Source organism: Camelus dromedarius, chromosome 31 (assembly GCF_036321535.1).
Source record: "Camelus dromedarius isolate mCamDro1 chromosome 31, mCamDro1.pat, whole genome shotgun sequence".
Classification (NCBI taxonomy): domain Eukaryota; kingdom Metazoa; phylum Chordata; class Mammalia; order Artiodactyla; family Camelidae; genus Camelus; species Camelus dromedarius.
In genome coordinates this window covers 10332618-10354939 of record NC_087466.1, presented here as the reverse complement: position 1 = coordinate 10354939, position 22322 = coordinate 10332618, and the positions used below count along the sequence as shown (strand labels likewise).

General features: G+C 47.6%; 1 protein-coding gene and 1 non-coding gene across 7 annotated transcripts in view; one reads left to right on the top strand and one right to left on the bottom strand.

Moving 5' to 3' along the window:
• FAM222A (family with sequence similarity 222 member A) overlaps positions 1-22322 on the bottom strand; it is a 140757-nt gene that overhangs the window by 72330 nt on the left and 46105 nt on the right. Inside the window, exon 1 of one of the 6 annotated variants that reach the window (XM_064481150.1) lies at positions 5850-6152. The exons of 4 other annotated variants lie outside the window; for them this stretch is intronic. In XM_064481150.1, the coding sequence (XP_064337220.1) occupies positions 5850-5902 (53 nt within the window). In that variant the 5' untranslated portion in view covers positions 5903-6152. Of the gene's footprint in view, positions 1-5849; positions 6153-22322 lie in introns of those variants that run through there. One more of the 6 variants, XM_031442897.2, reaches the window with a different exon arrangement.
• TRNAA-AGC (transfer RNA alanine (anticodon AGC)) lies at positions 5985-6057 on the top strand. Its single transcript has one exon. It is a non-coding gene; the product is annotated as a tRNA-Ala (tRNA).

Here is a 22322-nt window from a genome sequence, read left to right as displayed (position 1 = left end):
ATGGTCCTACCCCTACCAATTCTCACTCTGTACTCCAGCCACACTGATCTCTCTCCCACCACAGGACCTTTGCACCTGCTATGTCATCTGCCTGCAAAGCTTCCTCCCTCCTCCTTGTCCCCTTCACCTGGCTAAACTCCTACTTATCCTTCAGAGATCATCTTACAGGAAGCACTACCTCCTCCAGAGAACCTTCCCTGATTACTCTGACTGGACATGTGTCTGTTACAGTTTGCAGAGACCCTGTTCCTGACCCTGTCACTTTCCTTCAGAGCACTGATCTCCATTTATAAAGAACTTTGTTTTTTTTTGGATCCTGTGAACAAGGCCTGTCCTCCTACTAGACTGTGAACTCCATAGGGCAGAGATGGGGTCTAGAGTTGGACCCTGGGGCCAGGATTGGTGTGCAAGTGATTGTTTAAGGAACTGATCCCATGGGAAGTGAGTAAGGGTATAGGGGAAGCAGGACGGGGAAGGGGAGGGAGCCAAGTAGGTATATTTCCAGGCAAAGCCCCACAGAGGGTGGCTTCAGCCTGATGGGGAGCTCAGGAGTGTGAGTTACACCAGTTCTCCTGATCGGAGGCAAGGGAGATGGACTTTCATCCTGTCAGCCACTGGCTAAGAACTGCCCCAGCATGGGGGTGAGGGGGCGTAACAACTCCCTGGTTCTGAGTATGTGCCAGCAAGGTAGCTCCAGTGGGCCGAGGATAGTTCTTTGAAGGAGTCACAAATGTAGACCGAAGCTGGTGGAGGGGCATCTAGACTTGGCCAAAGGGACCCCCCGGGATCTGAGTGGGGTGTGATGGTACCATTGCAGATAAAGTCTATTTCTCATGATCCCAAGCACCTAGCACAGCTCTTGACACAGAGCATGCACTCAAAAAACACTTGGTGAGTAAGTGAATGAAGGAAAGAGTGAACGCGCGTATAAGGGCAACATTCTGGCAGAAGGCTCAAAAGCAGAAGTAGGCATTTATACCAGTCCAGTGAGAGCCAGCCGTCAAAGGTTCAGGAATTCTGTGAGCCCGTTCTGAAACACAGTATTCTGACCCCAGCTGGTGCCCTGTAATTCAATCCAGTGCTGACGCTTAACCATCAGACTTAACCATCAGTTAGCTTTAGACTCTGCAGGTTAAAAGGCACAGACCCCAACAAGACTGCCCTCGCTGCAGATGACAGCTGCCAAGTTCACGGGTCTCAACACTTATGACCAACTGGCTACAAATTTAGGGGTTCCCATGACCCTCCCACCTTGGGTTTGATAGTTTGCTAAAACAGAGCATAGAACTCAGGAAAGCACTATATCTGAGATTACAGTTTTACTATAAAGGATGAAACCAGGACCAGCCAAATGAAGAGGTACGTACTGTATGAGGTCTGGAGGGTCTTGAACTGAGAGCTTCCTTCCTTGCGCTACCACCCCGCCCGTGGAACCAGGCACATCACCCGCCCACTACATCAATGTTTACTGGCCAGAAAGCTGTATTGAGCTTTGGTGTCCACAGTCTCTATTAAGGTTCCATTCAGGGTGAGCTTGATCGAATCATTGGCCCCATGATTGAACTCAATTTCCAAGCTTTCCCCTGCTTGGAGGGGGCAGAGTGGGGGGCACAAAGCCCCACCTTCTAATCACGCACGTGGTTGGTCTTTCTGGCAACCAGCCCCCATCCTGAGTCACCCCATCTCTTAGCATAAACTCAGGTATGTTCCAAGGGGCTCATGAATAACAAAGACACCCCTATTCCTCCAGAATTTCTGAAGATTTAGAGTCTCCTTCTCAGCGACAAAGACCAGTCACATTCTTTCTTATACAATACACAGTGATTATTGAAATTTAACTTATATAAACTTATAGCTAATCAAATCCTATTGGAACAGTAATAATTCGCAAAACTCATCATTTCTTAATGTTTTCCTACATTTTGCCATTATCTGTGCCATTGAGTTATTTCCACTTGTTGCATCTACGCGGTAGAAATACTACATAACCAATATCTGTATCTCTCCCCAGCTCTGCATTCACTACAGTGTTGGTGAGTTTGAAATCAGTATTGACACCAGAGAAATTGGCAAGTGCTGCAAACCAGGGTTTAACTTACTGTGCTGTTGTTGATTATCTAAACTGAGAACGTAATGGAGAAAATGTTAATAACACAGATTAAACTCGGAAGTGCGTTGTCTTTATAGCCCTTAAATGCGACTAGCACGCCAAACTGAAGAAACAGTTTTCCAGGATTCAAAAACCATTATGCAATTCACATCACTGACAAAGAGTGAGGCTCTGACATACATCTCCGTTGCTTTACTCTCAGCTTACTGATTAAGACTTACATGAAAATATCAACCAATATGCATGCCTAAGCTACCCTTGTTCATCAATTCCAACCACAGGCTGGCTATGGATACTGGAATTACAGTGAAAACGTTTCAGGAGAATCAATTGATTCTATGGAATTTACAAGAAAGACTACTGTATGTTTCACTGTTATTTTTAAATTGCATGCCACACGTCAGTATCAATACAGTATGTATCAATAAAGGTTATAATTAAATTTATAATTTATAATTAATGCACACATGCACTTGTAATGCATATATTTTTTCTTTTTCTCAGAGAGCTGGGACTAAGCCACCGGGATCAGGCAGGTTGGATGGAGTGGAAGGGACAGGATGCCTGAGGGGCTAAGGTTGGAGATGAGGCTCAGTTCAGATAGTCCAGGAGCCTGAATGCCAGGCTCAGAGAGGGAGAGGACCTGCTCTAAGTAACACAGCCAGGAAGCGAAAGAGCTGAGGTAATCAGGGGGTTGTGGAGAGACCTGCCCTTCTGTCCTGGGTCCTCTGCTCCCCTCTCTTCCCCAAGATTTCAGCTCACTAGTCTTAGGGGCAAACCTGGGGTCGTTTGGGTCTGGGAAGTCAATCCAACCCAGCCCCTAAAATGCCATAAGCAGAGGCATTTGTCAGATTTCTGAGTGTCAGTCAATGGGGCCTGAGCCTGACTAGTCACCATGGCATGGCAGATTTGGGGAATTAATCAGGCTGGAGATGGTGGCAGGTAGAGGGAGGATGAGAAGGGGCAGGGATGGGGAGCAGGGTGCTGAGTGCTGGAGGACCTGAGTGATCAGTCCTTACAAGCCGCTGTCAGGCTGCCCTGGGGAGGAGCAACCATTTCTCCTGAGAGATGCTGTTGGTCTGGGGGAGGGAGCAGATATTCTGGGGGACCAGGAGGGCCTTCCCACCCTTCCCTAGAAAGACAGTACCGCTTTTTACATCGAGGTGGCTCAGGAAATGACCACAGATGGGGCCCTGCCTCCCATGCCTGGATTTCAGAAGTTAGAGGCAGGTGGGAGATGAGGCTAGGTGAGAAAGGAGGGGGTGGTCTCGGGCAGCTGAGCAGAGTGGACAGGGTCCCAACTCCCTTCCTCGCCAGCCCTGCTTGCCTGGGAAAATGTCAAGAACTGTCTCCCACCTGCTGAGGCTGGGCTGGCTTTTCTGGGCAGGTGGGCCCCACGGGACCCCACCTTGAAAGTGTCATCTTAGAAGCTGCGCAGTTTCTCAGCTCCTGCCGATGCATTCTCCTTTTAAAATGGGTTTCCGCCAGGATTGCAGGGAGCCCATGTAGGGCTTTGTTGGAATTAGAAAAAAGCATCCCCTCTGGGTAGGATAATTACCAAAAGGCTACACTTTCTCCAGGCTATTGGTACAAGTCTCAGCTGGTGGCCCTCTAGCTGAAGGAAGGAAGGGAGGGAGGGAGGGAAGGAGGGAGGAAGGAGGGAAGGAGGGGATGGATGGAGGGAGGGAGGGAGGAAGGAAGGAAGGAAATTGGCATCTACTGAGCTAGCTTTATATATATTAGCTCATCTAAGGCTGAAAACTCCAGCCATCATAGGAAATTCAAGGAGTAAAGACACTTAGCTCTCAGCTCCAATTCCAGATCTATCACTTTTTCCTACTGGGGGACTTTGTCTAAGTTTCTTGACCTCTCTGATCCTCAGTTTCTTTCTTTGAATCACGGGGAGGAATAATAATACAGACTGTTATGAGGATGAAAGCATGTAAAATACCTGGCACACAGTCAGGGTAGAATAAATGGGCACTGCTTTCACTGCCTTCTGCCATCAATGAGCAATTATCTCAAGCCCTAAGTCTGGAAGTTGGTGGGTGACTGAGAGATGAGGAATATTAGTAGTCCTAGCAAAGGGAACTACCGAAGCCAGAAGTCAACATCTACCGATCTGTTCACTTACCAGTCCATTCATCCATCCATTCACCAGCCCAAACATCCATCCATTTATCCATCCATCCAATTACCAACCCACCCATTCACCTACCCACCTACTAGACTGCTCAACCATCCATCCATCCATCCATCCATCCATCCACCCATCCACCAACCACAGATCCTCCTGTTGGTCCATCTATCCATGTAGCCATCTCACCCACCCATCCATCCATCTGTCCATCCTTTCATCATCCATTCCTCTACCTATCCAACTATTCCTTAGCACCTTAGCTCATCTCTAGGGATAAAGAGGAGAATAATGCATAATCTTTGCTCTTAAGAACTTCTGGTCTCCAGGGGAAGATAACATACCTAGATTATTTTCTCATGTGTCTTACCCACCCCACCTGAGGGTATCAGGAAAAGAAATGTGAGAAATATTGCCTATTAGACCCCCTTCTGGGCGATTCACTACTCACACTACGAGCACATTAAAATATCTGCCAAGTCCCATAGTCAAGATCTCTTTTCAACTACTATTACCCCAAGTGAACCTATTTTAAGAGGATTGCTGGTTAAAATCCCATGGAATGAGATTGTCTCAGAATAGATTTTGGGAAGTGCTGATAATCCAAGGAAGAGAGAACCAAGTGTTATTTTAAAAGCACTGAGTAATATTGGATTATAACCTAAAGTATAAAATATCTATGAGTCCATAGTGATATAAATAAATGACTGAATAAATAAACAAAAGAGAGAATATATGTATCTCCTGTGCAGAGGAATTCCAAATAATTTATGTAGGTACTCTGCCATTAAGGAGGGGGACCATAACTCCCTACTCCTTGAGTGGAGGTGGCACATAGTGACCTCCTTCCAAAGAGGACAGTGTAGAAAGGAGGGGAAAAGAAATTTTGCAGCGGAGAAGCCCGGCAGATGCTCTCCCAGCCATGTAATCAATGTTAAGCTCAACAATGATCTGTCACATTCACAGTGTGTAACTTCGATGGGACCTGGAGAACAGCGCTTGACCTCTGGGGTCTTCCTCCCAAAACACATAACCTCAGTCTAATTATGAGGTGAACATCGGACAAAGCCCAACTGAAGTACATTCTACAAAATACCAGATCTGTCCGCCTCAAAATTCTCAAGGTCATCAAAAAAAAAAAAAAAAAAAAAAGGAAAGTCTGAGAAACTGTCGCAGGCAAGAGGAGTCTAGGAGGAATTGGTGATGACACAGAATGTGGTCTCTTGGGTGGGATCCTGGTCCAGAAAGAGGACATTAGGGAAAAAATGAAAAAGATCCAAATAAAGAATAGACTTTGGTTAATAATCATGTATCAATATGAGCTCATTAATTGTGACAAACGTACCAGACAAACAGAGGATGTTAATAACAGGGGAAGCTGGGTGCAGGGCATATGGGAGCTCTCTGCACTATCTACTTAACTTTTCTCTAAGTTTAAAATGGTTCTGAGGTTTTAAATTATTTTAAAAATAAGCAGATCAACGAGTAAATAAAACTTTAAACAAGCAAAGGATGGGGCTTGGGGAACAGCCCGGGGAAGGCAATATGTCCTGGTTAGAAGGGGAGATCTGAAATCAGAGCTGCCTGGGTTCTGTTCCTTACCTACTGTGTGAACTTGAGCAAGCTGCTCCATCTTTCTGAGCTTGTTTCTTCATCTGTAAAATGGGGATTTTACAGATGAGGATTTAAACATGCTGACTATGAGTTGATTTGGATTAAATGCAGCAATGTAAAAGGGGAGGGTATAGCTCAGTGGTAGAGCACGTGCTTAGCATGCACGAGGTCCTGGGTTCAATTCCCAGTACCTCCGTTAAATACACACACACACACACACACACACACACACACACACACATATATAATATGTAAGCACATTTGACTGTCCTTTATGATTGGATTACTGCATTCTGTTGATTCTTAAAGATATATATATATAAAATGAGGCAATGTATATAAAGTTCTGGGCACAAATAAATACTCTGGGGCTATTAGACTGACTCTGTTATTATTTTTGGCAGGGTGGAGGATCTTGGAAGGCTGCAGGAAGGAGGGATATTGGCAGCACATCTTGGAGAACTGGTAGGATATGGATGGGACTGGGAGTAGGGGGTCAGCTTCCCTCAAAGCAGAGAGGTCTCTCCTTCTATCCTTAACTCCTACCCTTTGGTTCCAGAGCAGGGCTAAGCAGCCTGGGAGGAGACAGAGACTTCAGATAGGTCGCTGGCTTCCCACCCCAGCTATGGCCCTGGCTTGCTCTTCATCTGCCAGGGTCTCTGGGCTAAGTAATTGCTAATTCCTCCCTGATGAAGCACCTGTATCTGTAAGCAAATGAGCTGGCAGGTGGTGGCTGGGATAAAATACGACCCGCTCAGCAGGGGATTTGCTTACCAGTCGAGAGGCAGCCCATCCTGCTGCCTGCAGCCTGGAGGCCTCCCGGATAAAGTATAAATCGCTGGTGCCCACGGGGAGGGCAAGAGGCACCTGGAAGAGCGAATGACCCCCTGCTCAGTCTCCAGCCCCAGGCCTATGGACACTTTCTCAGTGGCTTGTAGGAAAGAACCATGACTGGGAATCAGGAGACCAGGGGAGTTCATTCTAGCTCCACCACAGACTTGCTGTGCGGCCCTGGGCAAGTTGCTTTCCCTCTCTGGGCCTCTGCTCTCAACTCTTTCAAGTAAGAATTGTTCCTCTTCCTCTTAGGGGTTTGCTACAAAGATCACAGGAGAAATGCTATGGAAACACACAATATTTGTTATCATCTTGATTATTACTATGTTGTTACTATGCTGCTCCCATGGAACGTAGCCTAGGGAGCAGAGATCAGGGGCTGGTAACTTTCTGGTGGGCTGGTAGCTTCAGGGAGTTATCTTCAAGGCTATAGTACCTATTCGCAGAAAACTGATCAAAGGCATTTTCAAGGAGGTAACATGATATTTTAAAAAGTGCATGTTCTGGAGGCATCAGAACTTCGTCTGAATCCTACAGCCGCCACTCATTAGCCAAAAGTACTTGGGCAAGTCACATTCCTCCTCTGAGCCTCAGTTAACTCCTCTATAAAGCAGAAGAATATAATCTTTCAGGTTGTGGTTATGACGAGATTACATTCCAGAGCACTTGGCTCATAAGTCACTGCCCGATAAAGGTTAGTTCTTCAAGGCTGAATCGGGTTTTGCAAATCAGATTTCCTAACTTTCTACTCAGCTCTTTGCTGAGATCTCAGAAAGCCTTGGGGGAATCTCCAGGCTTCTATGAGCTGAATCACTGCTCCCGCCCCCAGTTCCCCACCAGATTTCTGCAGCCCAGCCCTGGAAGAAGACCCCTTGGGAAGTGCTCTAGCCCAGGGGCTGCGGGGACGGCATGATGAAGACAGAGCCATTTGCTAATACTATGTGGCTGCTGTGACAGTCTGTTAATGCCATTTACAACGTGCTGTAATTATGTCTCACACATGCTGGCGGCCCAGCCAGCAGGAGCGTTCCCTGGGAGGAGCCTCGGAAAGATTCCTTTAGCAGGGTCGGGGATTGGGAGGCTGGAAGCCATTGTGAAGGAGGAAGAATTCCTTGTACAGTCCTACTTGGCTGCACCTGAGAAAGAGTTCACCCCTGCTTGGATGAGTGGCTCTACCATCCTGAATTGCTGAAGAACTTTGGGCAAGTCATGGCTTCTCTCTGGGCCTCAGTGACCCCTTCTGTAAGATAAGGATATGGGGAAAGATGAGAGAAATGTACTGGAGCCGGAGTTCTGAACACTTTCTGCAGCATTTCCCTAGAAAAATGCACATACTCACATCCAGTTGCAATGTAGCCTGCATATTCGGGGTGCTGAAATCCATCATAAAGCTCCAAGGACCCCAGGTCAAGAAGCTCAGTCTAGATCATTTCGTGGACCTACTACCAATATGTTTCAGCCTATTTCACCATCTGCTGGATGTTGCTGCCATGCTGGTTGGGGCATAGGTTTTCACGACAGGTAACTGCTCGTTCTGGATTCTTATCATAAAGTGACCAGAGTTGTCTCTTAAGGCTTTTTTACCTCGAATTTAATGGGCCAGCTAATTTCTACAAAGCTGCCCAAATTCTGACATTCTAGGATCCTTGCTGGTGGGTGATGCTCATCCTCCTTGAAGTTTGAGGAAAGAGCTCAGCTTTGGAGTCAGACAAGGTCTGAGTTAGAATCGCTCCATACTTCCTTGCTGGCAAACCACCGGCTTCCCTGAGCCTCCATTTCCCCTTCCAGGAGTCCAGCTGTCATGAGGGTTAAACGCATCAGTTCCCCTCAGGTGCCTAGCAGGGAGGAAGCACCCAGTGCATGCCAGTTTTTCTGCCCTCATCACCCCCCCCCCCCGCCACCACACTGAGCTCAGATCCTCCTCTCCCTTTCCTGGAGAGAGCTGAGAAGGAGTCTTGGGGAAAAGCTCTCGGGAATGGAGAAGCCTATTTCCAAGTCATTAGTCCCCTAGTGTCGGGCTGCAGGATGGATTTTGATCAAGAGCGGGGTGACATTTGGCAAAAGTTGCTGATGAGGGATTGAATGATTAATCGTCATGACAACCGGGCTGGAGTAATGACAGGGATGCGATGGTGCCCGAGTTAAACACAAAGCAGCCCCGCAAGCCGGGGCGGTAAATTACTAGGCATGTCACCGCTGCGCTTTTGGAGAAAGCGGCCGTGCGTTCCTAATGAGAGGTTAACTGTGTCCCCAAAGTAATTACAGCCGATTGAAGAGGTGGCTGGTAATTAGAGGATTAGCAGTGATGAGGCTCACCTGCATGGTTGCCATGGGGATGGAGGGTGGGTGGGGTAGGGTGGCAAGGAGGATCCAGACTCCTCCCCAAGGCAGGTGCCAAAGGCCTTTCTAGTGTACCAGCCCTGGTGTCCAACACTGACAGACAGGGAATTGGTAGGCAGTCCCTAAGGTTCTGCCTCTGATGGCTGGGCCTCAGTCTTCCCATCTGTAAAATGAGGGCTTGAGCCCATTCGAGAGTACAGACCATCAAAGCTGGAATTCTGGAAGTTGTCAAAGTGACATCTCCTTTGGAATTCAAATAGTCTTTAATTTGCCATCCTCCCCCCAAGCCTGGCATTGCTGGGACCCAGGAAATCACGTTCAAATCCCACTTCTCGGCTGAGTGACTCATGTCAAGGGTTTGACCACGAGCCTCAGTTTTCTCACCTCTGAAATGAGAATCATAATAATGGCTCCTATCTCTGAGGGTTGTCTGGAGAATAAAGTGAAGTCCTAACTGCAGAGCATCTAGAACAGTGCCCGGCCACTGCAAAAGCTCTGTAAATGTTAGTGGTGACGGTCACCTTTATAGTCAACTCTCCTCTCCACTGACCTGAGCAGTTGGAGGCAGGGAGGTAACAGGGGGCTCAATCTTTTGTTGGGGAGCAGGCTGAGTGAGCCCTCACACAAGTGACAGATGACACGAACACTAGGGGAAGAAAGTAGGCACCCATTTTTTGCTCATTTTGCTTTGCATCTTTGGTCAAGACCCAACTGCCTCTCTGAGCTTCTGATTCCTGCCTGCCTGAGCATTCTGTTGGGGGAAAAAATTATGAAACGCTGGACTTGTGGGGCACTTACTATAAGCCTGACCCTCACTATGTACTTTATAGCTATTGTTTAATTGATCCACCACATAACGCATAAAAAATATTATTTTGGCCATTTTCAAGAGGAGAAAACTAAGACTCAGAGAAGTTAAATGGCTAGCCCAGAAGCACACAGCTGGACTGTGAGAGTCAAGATTTGAACCCAAGGCAGTCCAGATTTCTCGCACTTTCTACCATTTGAGAAGTGCCCAAGGAGAGAAGCCAGGCCCACCACCTCCATCTAAGGGGCTGGGCACCCCCCATGGGCCCAGCTTCGAGAGAGGCCTCCCTGGGATTGGCCAGGGCTGGTATGACATCATGAGGGCGGGGCCATCTGCAGGCACCTGCTCTGGTGCTGGTGGAGTCTGCACGCCCAAGGCTTGGGTTTTGACATGCTGCCAGGCAGGGAATGTGACAGTGAAGACGACCCCAAACTGGTCCCCAGCTCAGCAGCTGGTGATGCCTGGCGTCCAGGCACAGGCCTCGGTGAACCGCTGAGCATGGTGGCTTAATTACTCCATACATAAATGATAAGCCCCGCTCATTTCCAGGCCTTCATGACAAATTTATGGCCTTCCTTAATGGCCTCGCTGCCCGACCTTCCCCGGGATCTCAGGGAAACCAGGGGCCTGTTCTGGAGGACGCCGCGGGCAATTAATGCTGCAGTAGCCGCTGGGCCACGCATCCCCGCCTATCACTCCTGGGAACCTGCCTGTTGCAGTTTGCAAATCCATTTTTTTCTGCCTTACTTCTGGGAGTTAGCAAAGACTCGGGTTCAAGTACCAGCTCTGCCACCTGTTTGACCTTAAGCACGTATGGGTCTCTGCCTGGGTTTCCTGGGTATGAGGATGAAGTGAGATAAAACAGATCAGGACAGGGTAGTTATTGCGGCTTTGGGATTTTCACATACAGTTATATGTTCTTTTCTTGGACCTGCTGCTTGGGATGGGACCTGGGATGGGATGCATCTTGAAGTAGAAGGCCAACAGGCCCAGGCCCTGCTTCTGCTCTGAGCAGAGAAGGCTGCCAAAAATCTGGCTGTGCGAGCCCAGCCCCAGGTAACCAGGAGCCTGGTTCCGGTGTCAGTCTCACTTCCAGCTCTGGGATGGCTTTGGCGACTCATGCCTCTCCCTCAGTTTCCTCGTTTGTCCCAGGACCTGCCAGCATCGTATGCAGAAGTGCCGTGGGCCAGAGGTTCCAGCATAATCGAGGAGTGGCAGAATCGCTTTTGGGGGGGAACCAAGGAACCCACACAAGGCCCTCCAGCCTGGATGGCTGACAGGCTCTGAGTAGGGGGTGGATGCAACTCACAGAGCTGCAGGGCCTTAGAGCTGGCAGGGGGCTCAGAGAGCGCCCCCTCCAGCCTCACACTTCACAGACGAGGATGCTCAACACGGCTGCCTTATATTAAATGCTTACTGTATACCAGGTACCGCAGCCATAGCCATATGTTATGAGTACATAGGTGTGGAAGGCTGTATTTAGTCATCTTTCAACAAAATGACTCAGAACCTATTTTGTGACAAGATCATAAACAACACTAGTAACAACACAGCAAATATGTATCTACTGCTTATGGTGGCCCAGGCAAATGACTTCCATTAACTCATTTAATCCTCACAACTACTCTATGAGATGGTAACATTATCATTTCCATTTTACATGTGGGGAAACAGAAGCATAGAGAGGTAAAGTAAGCTGCTCAAGGTCACACAGCTTGGTAAGTGGCAGGGCTAGGATCCAAACCCAGGCCATGTGGGCCCATGGCTCACGGACCCCTCCCAACTCAGGCTGCCGTAAAAGTACTATAGACTGGGTGACTTAACAGAAATTTATTTTCTCATAGTTGAGAGGCCAGGAAGTCCAAGATCAAGCTGTTGGCCTAGTCAGTTCCTGGTGAAAGCTCTCTTCCTGGCTTGTAGACAGCTGCCTTCTTGCTACGTGCTCATATGGCTTTGGCCATATGAGCAAACCAAGGCCATTCCTTGGTTCACAGGAATGGAGAAAGATAGTTTTCTCTTTCTGGTATCTCTTCCAATAAGGGCACTAATCTCATCCTGAGGGCTCCACTGTCATGACCTCATTTAACCCTAATTACTTCCCGAAGACATCATCTCCAAATAGCATCATCACATTGAGGGTTAGAGCTTTAACATATAAATATGGGGGGGGGCAGGGGGACACAGACATTCAGTCCATAACAGTGTGTATACTGTACACCTGTGCACACGTGCATGCATGGGTGTGCGTGCCCACACGAGTGTCTCCATGTCCGTGCATGCACTTTAGGTATGTGCATGTTTGTGTAAAGGTGCCTGTGGGTATATAAGATGTGGCTGTATATACAAGTGTGTGCACGTAAGCACATGCTGTGTCTGTGCATATGTACAACTGAGTGTGTGCACACAAATAAGATAAGAGATTGGGAAACCGGCTCCCAGGTCAGCCCCTCTGCCAATTGGTCCAACAGCCCTGTGAAAGCCGGACTCATACAAAGGGGGCTGAGGTGGGTCTTTGGGGAGCTAAGGCCTAAGAGCTAGTGCTCCCTGAATCGGGGGGGAGGGGACTCCCCAGCTGCTCATGCCTGTCACCCTGGCCTCCAGGAGACATTAATAATAGCTCAGCAAATTCCAAATGTAAATAGGGCAATCAGGCCCGAAAACACAGACATTCATCACCCAGATACAAATTACGCTGCCGGCCCTGATGTAATTACCAGAGCTCAGCTCGATGTGCGAGCCACCCCCACCCTGTACCCCTGCATGTTGCCTTGTGCTGGTATTCTTTCCCAAGGAGGCTCCCCTAGCTGACCCTACAGGGTCTCTCTGACTACAGACAGAGATCCCTGGCTGTCCTGTGCAACTAGGAAGACAGAAGACCCACGAGATCTTTATGCTTTGATGGCAGAGCCCTGAAGGTCATAGGGGCAGACCCCAGACCACACACCTGCTCCGGTTCTGGCTCCAGTTTTGAAATGACTTGCTGTGTGACCCTGGGCAAGTCAGTCACCCTGTCTGAGTCTCAGTTTCCTCTACTATCCAAAGGAGCGAACAATATAGTATGGTGTTAGAGCTTTGGGTTTTACAGTCAGAAGGACCTGGGTTTGAATCCCAGCCTTGTCTCTCTTGAGTTGGGAGACCTTGAGTGAGTTTTCTTCCCCACTCTGAGCCTAACTCTTTCATCTGTAAAGTGGGTATAATCATACCTATTTTATGGGATTATTCAGAGGAAAGAGTGAAATAATATTTTTTCTTTTAATTGGTGAATTTAACTCATTCACATTTATTGTGATTATACTATCATGTGTAAAACATACGCCATCAAAAATCTATATCCACATATATAGTGTTTATATAATTATGTGATTATATGGCTGGACTCTTTCCTGCCACATTTGTTTTGTTTCCTCTTTATCAGTCTTCCTTATGTTTCCTTCTTCCCCATGGCTATCATATTAGATATCTATTACTCCAAAACTTGGTGGCTTACCACAATAATCATTTAGTATCTCATAGTTTCTGTGGGTCAGGAAACTAGGGGCAACTTAGTGTGAGATTGCCGCTATCGTGTCAGCCGGGGCTGTGGTCTCATGTGAAGGCTTGATTGAACTGAAAGTTCCACTCCCCAGAGTGGCTCCCCAGTTTCTCCCCATGTGGAGCCCCCCATAGCTGCTTGAGTGGCCTTGTGATATGGCTACTGGCTTCCCCTAGAACAAGTGCTCCAAGAGGGCAAGGCAGAGGCCACAATGTCTTTAGTGACCAAGCCTTGAAGTCACAAGCTGTCACTTCTGCAATGTTGGTTACACAGATCCATCTCTTCACGTGGGAGAGAACTACACAAGGGGTGAACACCAGGAGGCAGGCATTACTGGGGGCCAATGTGGAACCTGGCTACCACATCTGTCTTGTGTCAGACTGAATGATATTGTATGTAGAGCTCTCAGCCCAGGCACTGGGACAAATTCATTAATCCCTGTGACCCCAATGCCCAGCACAGTGCCTGGCACAGTCTAGGCATCCACGGTAATGGCATGGCCAGAGAAGGACTGAAGCAGAATCTGGTCACCTCTCCCCCAAAGCCATTTCCTAGAGGCCAGTGGGCCAGCAGCTACTTGTAAGCCCACATTGTCCTCCCTTCCTGCCGTCCAGGACAGTCTGAGAGATGGAGGGCCAGGGACTCCTGCCTTCTCCGAAATGGAGAGTCTAGACCAAAGGCAGTTTCCAGGCCTGTCTCATCCCAACTTTACACTGATCAGTAATTAAACACAGCCTCCAATTACTATCACGTTTGGCGAGGCACCAAGCTTGTGTGAAACCTTGCAATAAACATCTGCTTTATAAATTACTTCTTGGTTTCAGCGCATCGGAGGGGTTCTGGGGGTTGGGGAGAGAGAAAATTGGAGAGCTGGGAAAGGGAAGAGAGGCTAGGGAGGGAGAGAGACAAAAGGAGAGGTGAGGGAGAGGAGGAAGAGAGGGAGAGGGGAGAGGCTGGTGTGAAGGACCGGGCTATTCCTCCATGACCCTCCCCACCCTCCCAGGTAGGGGACCAGGATCTAACCAAGACCCGAGAGGCACCCTTGTCTCTTGAGATCTGGTCACATATCTAATGCAAATCACTTTTCTGTTGCTTTTGATTTTACCAAACCCGATAACATCCCACTCATCTGCTGTTTACATTTAGAGGGAGGAATATAAAGATGTATTTGCTACACCAACAACCCCTGTGGGGAGCATGAGTTTCCTTGGGCTGTAGAGGAAGGGGGGGTCAACATGGTTTCTCACCATGGGCCTGAACCGCCCCCCAAAACACACACTGTCCCATGAGCAAGAAATGGGCCTGTGTACCCCACTCTGTCTCCTGCATGATCTTCCTCAGGGAGGCCACAAGGAAAGGGAAACCCCAGGACTGGAAGTTTGATGGAAGTCGGCTGAACTTTGGCTCAGCTCACATGAGATTCTGGGCAAGTGACTTTGCCTCTCCAGGCTTCTATTTCTGCATCTATGAAATGGATATAAAACCACCCTCAGAGGTTTGGGGAGGATTATGGGAGTTGTGGAGACAGGCTTTGGGCCAGGCCTTTTCCTCTCGAGCCTCATCGGACAATGGGAAGAGAAGAGGATCCTCCCACAGAGGTGCTCTGAAAACAGTCTGATTGACTTGCCATCCCCAACCTGCCTGTTTCTTCCCTCAGCCCTAGAGGAGGTTGAAGACGCCCATTGGGAGGGGGCAGGCAGAAAGGGGAGGACTCTCTGAGGCCAAACTGCCTGCCTGGGGGACACCCAAAGCCACCCAAGGCAGCTGAAATGAAATGAAATATCACATGTGTTGCACGCCTAGCTGGTCACGTTAATATCGTTATCATGATCTGAGACCCCGCCGGGGAGGCGTGGGGCACACCCCTCTCCCTTGTTCCATCCTCTTTGGCCGGGTCAGACACAACGGGAGATGAGTGAGGCCGCCTCCCATCTCTACACCCAAGCGCCCGGGAGTCCCCTGTTAGAAGCCCATTCCTTAGCATCGACTTGATCCTCTTTAAAAATAAAACAGCCCCCAAGAGGCTGGCGGAGGGAGTCCTCCTATCTTCGCAAGAAATCATTTATGAAATCGTCTAATCTGAGTGAGTAGGGATGTTCAGCGGAGTGCCTGGTTCATGGTGAATATCTAATGAAGGGATGAATGAATGAGTGACTGAAGCCTTCCTTCCATCTGGCGCTGGCCATCCCTATTATGGACGATGCTCACTGCGAGGGAGTCCAGCCTCTCTGTGAACCCTTTTCAGACACAGGAAGCTCATGGCCTGGGGGCCAGCCTGGTCCATCTCAAGACAATGCCATGCACCAGAACATTCCCCTGTGAGCTCCGGCTCACTTTCCTTAAACTTCTCTAGGGGTCTCTTGCCCCTGCAGCACAGCTCCGAGGTCACTCTCCAGAGAACCCTAAGTCACAGATCAGCAGTTGCCAACAGGTTTTGTAAAAGCACACCCTGCCACCTCCGGATGTTTGCCTATGAAACTGACGTCGCAGGAGAAGTTGGTTCTGGTGATGCTGTCAGCCCAAGGCAGCACACAGGTGCTCCGATGAGTGGGAATGTGACAGAATAATAAAAGATCACCCATGCCAGGTGTCAGCACTAGCTAAACGCTTTCATCTGGTGCAACTCATCTACCGCTTCCAACCCTCCAAGGAGGTAGGAGCTAGGAAACAGAGACTCAGAGAGGTGAAGTGACTTGGCCCAGGTCCCACAGCTGCTGGGGGTTGGGACAGGGATTTGAACCTAGACTATCTTGCTCCAGAGCCTAAGCCCTGTACTAAACTGCTGCAATGCTTAACCTGTGAATCAGAATTTTCTTGATGCTGGGCAGCCAAAACCAAATATGGAAATATATTGGATGTGGAGTTGATAAAAGATAGCGGCTGTCATCCGTAACTCCTGATTCCAAATGTTTATGTCTGTCAAAGCAACTTCATTGTTCTTCCTAACTGGCTTTAGGAGTAAATATGTTATTGGATTGAGCCCATCTTTGGTTGCAAGTGATAGAAAAGCCAACTGGCTGGAGCAGAAATGGCTCCTGCAACAAAAATCTCCAGAGGTGGGGCTGGCTTCAGGCACAGCGTGATTCAGGGGCTCTCGCGATATCACCAGGGCTCACATGTTTTACCATCTCTCAGCTCTGCCTTTCATGGTATTGGCTTCATTTTTAGACTCTGAGGGTGAACTCTGGCAGCTCTAGGCTTACCCCACCTCCATCCCAGGTTCAAATCTAGGAGAAAAAGGACTTTCTTTCCCTCTATGGTTTGCATGGAAGCCACAAGCATGACTAGCTCACATTGGTCACAATCTAGTCCCTGAACCTTTCGCTGTGGCCAGGGGAAGTCTTTGGCATTGGGTCCATGCCACCTCTTGTGTGGGGGTGGAGCGGGAGGGGAGCTGAGAGAGGGGGAAGGACAATCCCCTCAAAAGGAAGTTCAGGTGTTATCACCAAAAGAAGAAAGGATGCAGGAAGGCCAGAAAGTGGCAAACATCCACTGAATATAAATACCACACTTCTAAAGCTTCTAAAGTGTTCTTATTCCTGCTTTACACCCACTGAGTTGCCACCTAAGATTCCATTTGTAAATGAATTACATACCTAAACACTGTTTGAGGATCATTTAAAATAGCTTCATGGGGTCCGTCACAGGGATGGGTATTAATTCACCAGCTGGGAAGGCATGCGAGGGCTTACCATGTCTCTCAATGGGATAATAATAATTATAATGCTAAAGCTACTATTCACCATATGCTTGCTATGTATATACTAAATTTTTTAATTGAAGTGGAGTTAGTTTACAATATTGTGTTAGTTTCAGGTGTATAGAAAAGTGATTCAGGTGTATTTTTTTTGCAGATTTTCTGTATATACTATTAATATCCAATATTGCTGAAGGAAATTGATGCTCAGAGAGGTTAAGTGACTTGCCTAATGTCGCTCAGCTGGTAAAGGAAAGATTGAGAACAAGAACCAAATCTGCTTGACACCAAAGCCAATGTTTCCTTGTTTAAAAAATGTTGTATTCTATTTTTATATTTATAGACATAGTAGTTGGTTGTTGTAAAAAACTCAAACCATAGAGAAGTTTATAAAGGAAAAAATGAAAGTACCCCCCAAAGCTGAACATTTTAAGAGAGTCAAAATTTTAAAAAATATAAAAAGTTCTATGGCACATAGTAAAAAGTAAATTAAACTAGCCCAAAAGTGAATGAAATGAAAATTAAAAACAGTCCTGATCCCTGGTTCTTTGGTCTCACTTCCCAGAGAGACTCACTGTGAATAGATGTTTGTGTGATTCTTTCTACATCCTTTTCATGCACACCAAACACATATATGCCTTCTTTTATGTAAATGAGAGCACACTATATATTATCCTATAATTTGCTTTTTCCATTTAGTAATATCTCATATACTCTCTTCTCTATTGGTCCACATAGGACAAGCTCATTCTTTTTCTCAGCTGCATAGTATTCCACTCAAATGGCTGTTTCATCATGTACATTTAACTAGTCCCCTGCTGATGGACCCTTAGGTTGATTTCCATTTTATGTTTTTCTTTAAGGTTGCCATGAGCAGCCCTGTACTTTTGTCTTTGCCCATGTGGATGCACACACTTGGCCTCCTGGCTCCACAGCCCTCTGTTGTATGGCCACACTCTCCATGCCAGATTTGCCTCCCCCACCAGCCTCTGCTTTGGGAACCTCTGCTGGGCCAGCTCTGAGCTGGGGGTGTGTGAAGAGACCTCCCTTCCTCTCATCCCAGCCAGCCTCTGCTCTGCCTCTTCTGAAGGCCCTGCTTGGAGCTCTCAGCATCACTCTGTGATGAGATAATTTAAATTTTCTGTTATTTTTCTTTTTCAGCAAAAAGGGGGCACTTAAAGTGAAGTATCTCTTGCCGCCCTGTTAACCAGGATTCATAAAAGAACTGTTCACCTTATCTGCCAGCAGGGGGTTATGAAAAATCAATGGCACAGAGAAACTCTGCTTCTTGTGTCTGACGCTGTCTGTTTGGTAGTATGGGAGGGTGAGGGCATCCTGGCCTCCTCAAAGACACCACTGGGAGCCTGGTATATTTGCAAACAGGGCTCCTCTGGGCCGGGGTGACAGCCCAGGTCAAAGGTTAATGCAAAAAGCTATCGTTTGGTGCAGAAAAAGCTGTCTGGCCCTACACCCTGACTGCTTTCTTCCCCCAAACCACCATGAGAGCATGAGAGCATGGGTCGTAAGTCACATCATCTAAGAAAACCTTCCAGAATGATGCGTTCACTCATTCACTCAACAAACACCTACAGAGGCCCCTACTATGCGGCAGGCCTGTGCTGGTCACACACAGGAGACCCAACATGGCCCCTGCTTCCTGCAGTGGAGAAGACAGTTGGGTAAACAGGGACTCACCAAGAGACAGGGTGAGATGTGCTTCTGCGCAGGATACTGGGGACTGCTGGGGCCTGGAGGGGACCCCTGATGCAGTCTAAGGGGGGGGGGTGCTCAGAGAGGCTCCCTAGGTGATCTATGTCTCTGCTCAGAGCCCAGGGAGCATGGGGGTCAGCCAGACAGAGTACAGGAGGAAGGTCACAGCAAGCAGAAGGAACAGCCCATGCAAAGGCCCAGAGGCAAGAGGGAGGGAAGGCAGGGGAGTCTGGGGGCTTTAGAGGTTTGGTCTGACTGGAGCACACAGTCAGAGAGGAGATGGGAGGGGAAGGTGGGCAGTGGCCGGCATGGAGGGGCCCTGCAGGCCTCACTGAGGAATGGGACCTAATAGGGACTGATGCCTCTGTGGTGGTATTTGGGGGTGAGCTTTCATTTGTTTTTGAAATGATCTCTTAATTCTTCAATTGGTCTATCACAAACATGTGTTACCTTTATAATAGGAATTTTAAAAATAATGGTAAAAATTACTGCAGAAGGGGAAAAAAGGGAGGAAAAGAGAAGTAGTAATAGTAGTGATTGTGGCAGCAATAGTAATAGGACTACTGATAATGGTAGCAACAGTGGTAGTAATAGCAGTAATAGTGGAGGCTGTTAATAGTAGCAACAGCAGAGTAACAGTGGAGTAACAGTGGTAGCAACAGTGGTAATAATGGTGTCAGCAATAGTAACAATGGTGATAGTACTGACAATAGCAGCAATAGTGGTAGTAATAGCAGTAATAGTGGAGGCTGTTATAATAGTAGCAACAGCGGAGTAACAGTGGAGTAACAGTGGTAGTAACAGTGGTAATAATGGTGTCGGCAATAGTAACAGTGGTGATAGTACTGACAATAGCAGTAACAGTGGTAATAAGAGTAGTAGCAGTATTAGTGGCAACAACAGCAATAGAAACAATAGTGGTCATAGTAACAGTAATAGTAATGGTGGTGGCAGGAGTCCTAACGGTGGTAATAGTAGTGGTGATAGTAGCATAGTGGTGATATTCCTAGTGACAGCAGTAATAGTGGTAGTAAAAGTGGTGGCAGTAATAGCAATAGTAGTAATAGTTTGGGCTCCACCTTGTAGGCAGAGGGAGCCGCTGAAGGGAAGGGAAGGGTAAGAGTTTGAGTCCAAGGACGATGCGGGAGGCAACCAGTGTGGGGGAAGCACTGAGAATAACCCTGTCCTAGTTCTGCGGGGTTATGGGCTCCAGTTCCTGGCCATCTCATCTTAGATAATTCACCTGAGGGAAGTGGTCTGTTTCCAGAAAATCCCACCATCCCATTGGGAACTGGACTCTGCGGCCAGTCACATTCAGTCACGGCTGCTGGACGGACAGAGTGAGGGTCCGAAGTGACAAGCCTCTCTCCATCACTTCCCCAACACCCAGAACCTTAATTGTCTCTCTTCCCAGCTCTTAGGATCCTCAACAGTCAGAATTACTTTCTTCTTTCTATCTTTTGTTTTCTCCACCTACTCATGCACCGCCCACCACCTACCTATCCATCCATCCATCCATTCTATTTTATTTTTTGTTGTAAAAAGCTTCACCAAATATTAACTTCTGGGTAGTGGGGTTTTGAGGGTTTTTTCCATCCAATCAGTGCACTTTTCCATATTGTTTGAATTTTTACCCCACACATCCATCATACGTCATTGTATAAAAACGATGTATTGATAAAAACAAACCAGCATACCAAAATAAAAATACACACCCTAGACTTCAAATGCTTACTCTGGTGGAGGTGAGCCGCCACATGAGACATCTGACTCCTCTGGGACCACCATGCCGTGAGGAAGCCCAAGCTAGCTAAGTGGAGGGGCTGCGTGGAGAGGAGGGGATATCCAGCCAGCTCCGGCTGTCCCAGCCACTGAGCCCGGGTAGCTCTGTGAGTGAAAGAGCTATGTTAGGCCTTTCAGCCCCAGCATATCAACTTGGAGGAGAACCAAGGAGCCCATTCGACAGTCAGAACTGGGACATCAGACACATTTCTAGCCTTTCAAACCACCTCAAATCCGGAGCCAGTCAGTGAGCAAACACAGCTCTCCCTTCTACGCCCTACCTAAGTCAACATACTAAGACAGTTTTATTTTCAATTGAAGTATAGTTGGTTTACAATGTTGTGTTAATTTCTGGTTAATTTCTGAATCTATCTGGTGTATTCACTTATACATATTCCTTTTCATATTCTTTTTCATTATAGGCTATTATAAAGTATTGAATATAGTTCCCTGTGCTATACAGTAGGACTTTGCTGTTTATCTATTTTATATATAGTAGTATCTGCAAATTCTGAACTCCCAGTTTATCCCTCCACCCCACTCTTTCCCCCCTGGTAACCACAAGTTTGTTTTCTATGACTGAGTTTTTTTCTGTTTTGTAAATGAGTTCAATTGTAAGACAGTTAATTTTAAATACACACACACACACACACACACACACACGCACACACACACACACACACATGCATGCACACACAATTAAGACCTGGATTTGAATTCCAGCTCTGACTGGTTTGCGTATGACCTTGGGCAAGTCCCGTTACCTTGCTAGTCTCTGACTCTTTATCAGGGGAACAGGAGCCGGATGGCGGTGGGTGATCACACTGCTGGTTTCTCCCAGAACTCTTTCTCATGTCAGGAAGGCAGCATCAGGGGGTGATACTAAATTGGGCTTTGTAGTCAAGACTTTCAAGTCTTGGCTCTGGCATTTATGAGCATATGACCTTGATTCCCCATGCAATGCTTGGCTTTTTTCTTTTTTTTTTCAGTTTGACTTTTCTATCTGGATGAAAAATATGTAACGTTGGATGTTGCCGCCGACAGAACTGTGGCCAATGCTGCACTATTTATATTGCTGGTACTTTTGACGCTTCAAACATGTTTTGGCAATATTAAAAAAAAGGTTCCTCTGCAAAGTTGTTGGGGGAGCAAATGCTCCCCTCCCCTACCTTGAGCCTGGATTCCCAAACTACTGTGTGTGTTGGGGTCAGGAGCCCTCTTACGCATGCCCCAACCATCAGCCCCAACCAGGAGGGGTGAAGATTGTGGCAGGGGTTATCCCTTGCAGCCTGTGAATGTACGTGCGTGTGCATGCATGTGCACACTCACACACACACACACACAGAGCTATGCACAGACCCGGCCTGATTAGAGTCAGAAGGGCGAAAAGAGCCAGATTAAATATGTCTTGATTATGCGAGCTTGTGCTCCTGTTTATTTCTCATAAATAAGACATGAGCCCTGTTTTCCACCCCTAACACACACGCGTGCGCGCACACACACACACACACACACACTTCCTGGGGGTGATATTTATTGTATGCAAATCAGAAACTGAACTGGGAGGAGAAGTAATCACCTGTTTATCAGATGGCAAGTGGATCAGGCAGAAAATAATAACCCTGGGTGACAGCACCACATCCATTTGAAAGGAGATGACATAGACCTGTGTCTGGATGTACCCTGCTCTGGACAAGTCAAGGGCTGGACCTGGGACCCACTGCCCCACTGCCTGCTCAGGTCAGCCAGGCACCCCAT